At 32.0% G+C, this 9,623-nt stretch overlaps 1 protein-coding gene across 2 annotated transcripts; it reads left to right on the top strand.

Annotated features, from left to right (window-relative positions):
• The first annotated feature begins 2,848 nt into the window (after positions 1–2,848).
• Positions 2,849–6,479, top strand: LOC132732863 (universal stress protein Sll1388-like). 2 transcript variants are annotated; one of them, XM_060719386.1, is made up of 5 exons: positions 2,849–2,982; positions 3,161–3,248; positions 4,941–5,021; positions 5,288–5,394; positions 5,585–6,479. In XM_060719386.1, the coding sequence occupies exons 2-5, from the start codon at positions 3,170–3,172 to the stop codon at positions 5,819–5,821; spliced, it is 504 nt and encodes a 167-aa protein (XP_060575369.1). In that variant the 5' UTR covers positions 2,849–2,982; positions 3,161–3,169; the 3' UTR covers positions 5,822–6,479. The 2 variants fall into 2 exon arrangements, with proteins under 2 accessions (XP_060575369.1, XP_060575368.1); XM_060719385.1 differs by lacking the exon at positions 2,849–2,982 and having other exon boundaries at positions 3,018–3,248.
• The last annotated feature ends 3,144 nt before the right edge of the window (positions 6,480–9,623 follow it).

Genomic DNA, 9,623 nt, shown 5'->3' on the forward strand with positions numbered 1-9,623 from the left:
CGACTTTATTCAATTAATCCTGTCATACTATACTACATGTATTATATTCAGTATAAACGTTAAATTTTGATGAAGTCACGATATTTCAAAGTTGAATGGCTGGCCCTGTTTTATTGATTTAAGACCGAAAAACAACATTCTAAATGTAATAAGAACCTCCAAAAATCCTTTAAAAAACAAAACAATGCAATAAATGTCCATTGCTTTCATGTTTTTTTCATGTTTTCTTTGTTATTTCGACACTCATAAGGATATTGGTTGGCGGAAGGGGGGCGGGGAAGGGGGAAAGGATGTACAGATTACGTGACAGCTCTGTCCATTCTGTTAAAAGATCTAGACGCTTTTATTGACAAGACAAGTTATTTGGAGAAAAACCTCACTCTATCAGTGTCAGCTTATTTGATGTCAGGCCAGCTACATTTGTCCAAACGTATTCTCTTTCTTTTTATCTGTCAGGTATTTACTTTTCGGTAGAAACTGAACATTGCTGTAATCAACTCTCAATACAAAATAAAGACTTTTTCAATAAATCACATTAATTGATTTAAAGAATGATGGATTTTATAGTTTTTTTTAATTGAAAAATATGTTTGTTATTGGTTAAAGCAATTTTAATTGAATTTTTAGAATTATTGGTCTCGGGGTTGCGCTGTATAAAGAAACTTGTAAGCATGTTTTAAAACGACTGTATATTTTATTGTTCATAGTATATCATACTTTTCCTTTTATAATATAATAATTATATAATATATAATAGATATAATAATGAACGGTTATAATAAAGTCTTGGAGCTGTGAAATTCTATTAATTTGTATAGAAGCTGACCGTTCCTATAATTATTTTGAAGTGCCAACATATTCAAATATGCAAATGATGTCATTAATATGTCTCTTATGGTTCTGAGATAACAAATAAAGACAGATTTTTTATCCACATCTTATCAAGTTAATTGAAATATGAGCCGCGTCACGACAAAACCAACATAATGGGTTTGCGACCAGCATAGATCCAAACCAGCCTGCGCATCCGCGCAGTCTGATCAGGATCCATGCTGTTCGCTATCCGTTTCTCTACTTGTCATAGAGTTGCGGATGCGCAGTCTGGTCTGGATCCATGCTGGTCGCAAACCCATTATGTTGGTTTTGTCATGGCGCGGCTCATATCATATTCCTGTTCATCTTAACACTTCTCTTTGAAGAAAGGAATAAATTCTTTAATTTGCCTATTCAAATATTTTTAGAGAATGGTGCTTTCTCACGCAATATGTTTCTGTTTCCTAAAATGACTTTATCTCAATGACTTTATCTTACTTGTGAGCTTCATGTTTAATAGAGTTTCGAATACCATTACAAAGGAACTCGTGCTTCTTTAAAATGTAACATGTGTCTACGATGCGTAGTAAAGGATACGTATTTCAAATTAACTTATTCACATTGGGTATTTTGTTTATCATCAAATAACAAAAGTTTTACTCCTCAGCAGAAATTTTGTTTATTTTGTACAGTCTATTCTGGTTCAAGTAAACAATAAACAAATAATAAAATGTACATAAATTTACATGGTAAATGTTGACATACAGAGTTATTTTCTCATTGTCTCTTGGAATGTGGCTTATTACTGTTTTGACTGATTAATTCACAAACAGCGGACACATCAAAGGTTATCTATGGTAAATATTCTCTACCTCTAAAACAGTATGTTTTAAAACGTTATTTTTGAATTGATATTACATGTTGAGAACTGAAAAGCCAGGTGAAAAGATTTTCATTTCAGACAGGCTAAAACAATGTATTATAGAATAAAGTTTATGTACCATTGTAAACTAAAGCTCTTTTGAGGAATCAATATAAAATTAAAGGAAATAACAAACCAAACAGAAAACAATCAACTTAATTACATAAACATTTACAATAATTTATTACTTTCATATAAAATACAATGTCTAACCTTTGAATGTTCAAACATCATCCAAAATGGTTTTGAACAGCTGTAACCAATGGAATGTTAGTGGATTTGCGAAATATGTAACTCATTTGTATGTTTGCATCCTTCATCATTATATAATTATTACAATTTCTTGTTACACCATATTAATTTTTTAAAATAATCATGATTATATCTCAACTATAGCTGGATATGACTTGCACTAGGGAAGATAATAAGTGATATGTTTTACAACCCAACATTGATTTGCCTAAATATTAAGTGAATACATTTTTCTAATTCATTTGTCATCCTGTTTTCAGTCACCTGAGGCTTTTGTTGTACTTTTACTTTCTAGTACTTCAAGTTTTCCAATGAATAATGATGATGAGTGGTAAATTATGTAATCCATCGACCTTTTTTTGAGGTTACTGACTTATTTGAAACAATGCTACAACCCTGATTTGTGATTATTAATTTCTATAAAAACATTAATAAAACACGTATGAATGATTATGCATCTTAATAGAAAATTTCATCATCATCATCATCATCATCATCATCATCATCATCATCATCATCATCATCAGCAGCAGCAGCAGCAGCAGCAGCAACAACAACAACAACAACAACAACAAAACCTTTAGTAGAAGCAGCAGCAGAAACATCAATAGCAGCAACAACGGCAGCAGCAGTAACAATCAGCAGCATTAACAGCAACAATAACAACAACAAAAACAAACAAACAAAGTAGCAGCAATATAAAACAAATAATATGTGTTATCTTAATTTGTTATGATAAGTTGCTCTTCTAACTTTAGATGTGTACCAATGTAAACATGTTTTCTGGTTATGATTTAATTATCATATTTATCGGAATTATCCACTATATTCAATTTGTCGTCTGCTGAATGAAACACGTGACAGAACATGCGCATTCTGACATAAACCATTGAGACTCAGTTTTAATAAGATGATTACTACCTAATTAAAACAACATTAAATCTTCAGCTGACCTGACGATATCCTTATCTGACGACTGGTCAAAATATAAACAGGTATCATTTTTTGTCACACTTGATATATTTCTTCTCACTACATTCGTAGCTTAAACGCAGAACAGTCAATTTAGATACACGCCTAGTTTTAAGACTGTTTTATTTATAAATCGGTGGTTTTCAACTTATTTTCCGCGTCAGTTCAATTTACTTGTGTTTACACTTTTTAAACTACCAGGAAGGAAGCATGGCTGACAAGTCAGTAAAAGAAAATAGAATCTTAATTGCTATGGACGGAAGTAAATATTGCAATTATGCTTTTGATTGTAAGTATAAATATTATATAATTCTATTTTATCATCTGTAATTCATGTTTAAAAATAAGATAAATGTATTAAAAGTTTATGCTTGAAAGAAATACTTTACCGATAACTGTTACATGATCATAAACATAAAATCAACGATCCGCATAGTTTAAAAAACATAGCAAATACTACAATTATGTTTAATGTATTGAGCGTATAATGTTTTAAAACTACACAGTTTCTTTTCTCATTCAATTAATGCCACCTTTACAGCTAGGTGAACCTTGTCTTTAATATTTCTATTAATAGCTGGTTCCAAAACAAGATACAAAAGTTCACCGGACAAAAGTACTTGAATTGATTAAGAATACCTGTTTACACAAGTGATAAAAATTTAAACGACCATTTTAAAACTTTTAGTGATAAAATTCGTGTCGATGTTTGATTAATACATTAGGGTCATGAACTTTTAACGTGATTGACTTTCAATCAATTACACAAAAATGTGGCATTCATGCTTTCCCTATATAACCATTTATTTGATATAACTTTATACGTTTTATTTCATGGCATATTTTGAATGTTTTTTTGAAAATACGCTTTATGTTTTATACCCGGTTTAAAGTGTTGACTAACATTAAACGCGCTCAGTCATATGGGAAATATACATATTTTTACAATAATTGTTAAATCAAAGGCCAAGAATGGGTAATTTGAAACTAAAAACAATATGATATTTATGATGGAATGAAGACCTTGGGGGATGACTACAATTCAAGAAATAAAGAGGAACTATTCTTTGTATACCTAATGATTTTCTTGGATTTGTAATATGATATGGCACCAACTCTTAGAATAATACATGTATTAGAAATATGTCATTGCGGTATAAGAACAAATATACATTGAATAAGGTATTGCAACATTAGGTATTTCACGATAGAACATTGTAAGCATTGATTTTTGAGAATCTGCACTTATGTACTTGTACTTTCACGTGTTTTGTGTCAGAACTAAATGTCAATTAAGTGATAAAAGGAAAAGGAAAGTTGTTTGAAAGACAAGAAAAAAGACGAAAGTAGACATGCTTTTACCGCATAACGACTAGGAATAAAGCTATAGCAATATTTCAATCACCTAATCTCACACAAATGTCACTTATATTGATGAACGATGTGCTATGAATGTCAAAATTCAAATTACAAAAAAGAATGAGCCGCGCCATGACCAAACCATCATAGTGAGTTTGCGACCAGCATGGACCCAGTCCAGCCTGCGCATCCGCGCAGTCTGATCAGGATCCATGCTGTTCGCTTACAAACCCCATTACAAGTAGAGAAACTGATAGCGAACATCATGGATCCTGGTCAGACTGCGCGGATGCGCAGGCTGGTCTGGATTCATGCTGGTCGCAAACCCATTATGTTGGTTTTGTTATGGCGCGGCTCAAATAGAGTAACGATTAAAATACTTTGATAAAGTTAAAAGAATTGGGTTATACAATACCTTTTTCGTGTATATTTTTATATTAATACATATATTTAAACAGGTACTATGGGAAATGGTGAGTGCCAAACTTTTCTCTTTTGTCTCCCCACCTCTCCCCACAGAGCCTTTATTCTACCGGGGACGTTTTATTAGGTAAGAATGATTAGATAGGAAGCTTACAACTTAAAAGTGATATCTTAATTGTAAAAAAACCTTTTTATTCAGGGTATTTGGAGAATGTGAAGAAACCTTCTGACTATGTTATATTGGTTCACTGTGTGGAGATGAACAGCTTAGCTTCCATGCGTACGTAAAATATTCTTTTACTTAAATTATTCTATTCTAATCACATTTTGATTGTTGTAACGGCTTGTTTCAAGTAAAAACATTCCAGAATTTAAGTAGCAGCCAGTAATTCACATAGTTTTAAAACGTATAATGGAAAGAAAAAAATATTAACACGAACAAGTGTCAAAAATCACTTAAATACGAAACCCGGAAATAAATGTAGGTAAAGAATGTCGTTACGCAATTGGTAGATACTATAAATTGTATATTTTTTATTTTCATAGCTGGAGATATCGGAGCATCTGGGTTGCTTATGAAAAGTATAGAAAAAGAAAGGGAATCCTGCGATAAATATCTCCGTGAACTTACAGACCGTATGAAAGCCGCCGAAGTAAGTTTGAAATCATTTTGTATTTTCTGTAACAACAAAAAGAGTGCATGCATGTATATACCGTGTAAAGTTGAAGCATAATTGATTTAATTAATTATACAAAATATATATTTGGATAAAAAGAAATCAATCAATCAACCAATCAATAAACCAATCAATCAATCAATCAATCAATCAATCATCTTTTCAGCTTCACGGCAAAGTTAAGCGTACAAGTGGACCAGCTAGATCTGAAATACTTCGTGTTGCAGAAGATGAGAAAGTGGACATGATAATTACAGGAACACGTGGTATGGGTACTGTAAGACGCACGTTGCTAGGTAGCGTTAGTGATCACGTGCTTCATCATTCTCACGTGCCAGTGATCATCTGTAAACATAAAGATCCTGATCATCAGCAAGAAAAGCAGCAAGGCTCAAAGAAATAATGTGATATTATATCTGTAGAATTAGTATTATAATTGATTTTAACTTCTCTTCTGCAATATTGATTGTTAAATCATGCACATGTCTCTCGTTGTCATTCAATTATTGTAGGACACAAACAGACTGTAAAACATTTAATGCATTATAAAATCATATAAAATATGCGAAGACTTCTTCCAATATCCTTTCTCCATGATGAAGAACGCTGTTATAATTTATAACCTTGTGAACTATATATGTACATACACATTATATCGTTATATATACGAGTATAAAGTGCAATACTGTAGTTATATCATTGAAGTTGAGGATTGTACGATTATTCATTTATTCCTGTGCAGGGAAAATGAACGTGACGAGCCTGCGACTGTCACATTAACTCATTATTGTATATATCCTAATCATTTTCAAGTTAGTGCCTATGAATTTACTTACCAAAGTGTTTATCATAATTTTTAAACCGACTCTGTTTCATGTATAAATGTGGTTTTGATACGTCAATATAGGTATGTCTTGGTGTGTAATTACAGAAAAAAGGTTGTCAGCGATTGTTTAAATACTATACAGTGAATATATGTTTAATGCATTGGCCTTTACATTGCATATCATTTTTTGTGAACTTTGAAATTGTAATTAAATTATTCTATATAACTCTTTAAAGACATCGTTGTATGTGCTATTTTTTTCGCAGCCCAAAAGAAACAAATGGGATTCGTTGACTCTTTTTTGAGTTCTGGACCTTGGTTAAAGGAGTCTGTTAACAGACAGGTATACGCTTCTCAAAATATTTATTCTTCAGTTCAACAGAACGTGGCCTGCGACAACAATTTTTCAACTCATGTTCAAATATATGAAAATCACCAGACTGGAGAATGGCAAAATATACTGTATACGAAAGATATTGGCATCATCTACAAAAGTCTATTTACCTTAAAAAAGACAAGTATGCGAGACTCAAATGTTTATTATTCAGTTCAACACAACCGTGGCAAACATAATTAAAGTGCTCATGCGTCGTGCAAATTGGAGCATGAATCGAAAATCAGTAAGAAATAATAATTAGATAGGTTGAAAAAGGCTGTTAAGTACTTTAATGTATCAGTGACGCCTATTAGATATTAGGCTAATCAATGAAATAATAAGGGTAGACATAATTGCAACAGAATTTCTGTTGACACTGTATGAAAGCACGTACTGTAATAAGTACTTTAAAGAAAATCCCAAAAAATCCGACAAGCATAATTGTGTAAATGCATTTTAAATAATGTTAATTTCTAACAATTTAACAATGGCCCATAAATTTCACCATACACGAAATACTTCGAATGACGTAGACAACTATGACGTCACAAGTAAAACTATCATGGCGGTAAATGGTAAATATCGCGGGGTGAATTTGTGATTTACGTCTTTATCGCTGATTATAGAAGAAGAAGTGTATCATCAGGTAAGTAAACTTTTGCTGGCATATTATTTAATATTTAAAATCATTAACAAAATATTTTAAAGTTGTTTTATAAACACCGGATGGTCTTTTTGTCATTTCAATTTACAGGTACTGTACATTTTAAAGTAAACAAAATGGAATTCGTTACAGGTTACTTATAAATAAATTTCATTGTACCATAAGAACGTTATAGACACAACCGTAATCACAAAAATAATGGGCTATGAGCTACGAGTGTAAGAAGTAAAGTATGAACTACGGAAAACAATAAGGGACATGGATATTAAAACATACTCTACAAGACAAACATGAACATGTACATAACGAGAAAATAGGACACTTAGCATTACATGTAATGTATATTTGACCCTGTGACACTTTAACATTCCAAATTACAAGCAACTTTGGGCATACAATCATGTTCACAGAATTGACTTTTGTTATCTTGCTGTATTCTCTCGTCCAGAAATCAAGTGTTTAATTGTCAGTACTTAACGTTTTTATACATGCCTTTTCATTCTTAAATGTTTGTACTCATCGAATAGTTGTGAGGGAATTCGCTTCCTCTTTTGGTCTCCACTGAGGTCGCCAGATATCCATCGGGTACAAACTTTACGGAATTTTATCTGTCAGTATATAAAAACTGCTTGATACATAAAGGACAAGTTTCCTACATTGTATAGTGGGCAATCTTTACATGTAACTTCAGTATCACTTTCGGATGTTGTTATAGTGTGACAGACTGACAGGCATATCGGGGATCATCTGTAATATCTGTTCTATTGAATTTCTATACCCAGGACCACTATACCCGGGACCATCTCAGTGGCATGTGATAGGGTACTACTCCCGCAAACAATGCCTAAATATGATTTGATATCAGGCGAGGCAAAGCTAAGCATTGCGCGAACTTTTCAGTGCACTCTTTGCTCTTCTTGAAAAATGTTCTCATTGTCATTAAATCCTTAGTAGGTAAAAGTGAAAAATGTGTTTGCTATGTAAATTTTTTTCCGAATGTCCGTACATATGCATGAAACAGAGTCTAAGCTATGTGTAACACGATACGCATTTGTATAACGGTAAAAATATATTCAATGTCCCTCATATGATTTTTGACAAACGATAAACAAATTATCTACGTATGTAAAAAGTAAAGCGTTTAAAACTAGAAAATTTGTTGGCTTTTTATTTCGACTACAATCTTCCATTTCGTTAAGCTATCTGAATCAAAAACGAAATGGACATTTCATGTTCGTCCAATTAATCATACTTAAGTTAATAAGATTCAACATCTTTAATGAAAACTATTATACAAGGCAATTCTTTTCTCACAATTCTCCATTACAAGTTCCGTCTTATACATTATCGTTTTATTAGACATGATCAATGTGTTCCATGGCAATTAACATTGACAAGGTGAGGTTTAATGCCAATTGTGCGATGATCTATTGGGGAATATCATTTAATACTGGAAACGATATTAAATGCTAACTGTTTAGCAGAATATTGACTTTCTTACAAATTAAAAATTTAACATGAATGTAATTGAAATCTATTTCATCTCTTGCAGAATACATTTAGAAAAGTCTAAAACGAACAATAAAGATTATGTCTGATAAAGAATGGTTTCATGTTATATATATATTTATTTTTGTATAAATTAATTGGTTACTAGGTTTTAGGAAAGTTATATAGAAAGGCATAAAATAAACCAAAACGAGACAACAAGGCAACGCTTTAAATTCAAATATTGTGTGGGCAAATTCCTGATAAAGTTAAGAATCAGAATTGATAGCCAAGTGACTCAATTAAGAAAGAAGATCGTAAAAGTTGTAAAAATTATGAGATACCTGGGAAGCAAAAATGGGGACACAGTCGCTAAAAAGCGCTAAGACTTGGAATACAATGATGATGGAATTGAATTGAAACTTCAAAGGTATTCTTTGCTCAAATTTGATATTAGAAAGTATTGATAATTGCTGCACAATCTTTTTCTGAACATAGAATTAACATGTTTTGACGTCATACAAAGCAGATATGTTAGATTTAAATATCTACACACTATAGGTGGTCACAATGTGAATATATAGTGACATTTAAAAAAAACAGGCAGTTTGTTTAGGAAGTTTCAACTTTGCTTGACCCGTTATAGGGAACACAGATTCCCATACATAATTTATTCATTCTTTTATTCAACTGTGTTGACAATGTGAGAGACCATGGAGTACAGATGACCAGCACTTTAAGTTTTGACATCCATATTCAAAAGAAGTGTCAGATTGCACACATGCAGTTAAGAAATTTGAAAGCAATCAGAAAACATCTCACTCAGAAATCTGCAGAAATCCTTGTTCACG

Source organism: Ruditapes philippinarum, unplaced genomic scaffold (assembly GCF_026571515.1).
Source record: "Ruditapes philippinarum isolate M1 unplaced genomic scaffold, ASM2657151v2 ctg164_1_1_1_1, whole genome shotgun sequence".
Classification (NCBI taxonomy): domain Eukaryota; kingdom Metazoa; phylum Mollusca; class Bivalvia; order Venerida; family Veneridae; genus Ruditapes; species Ruditapes philippinarum.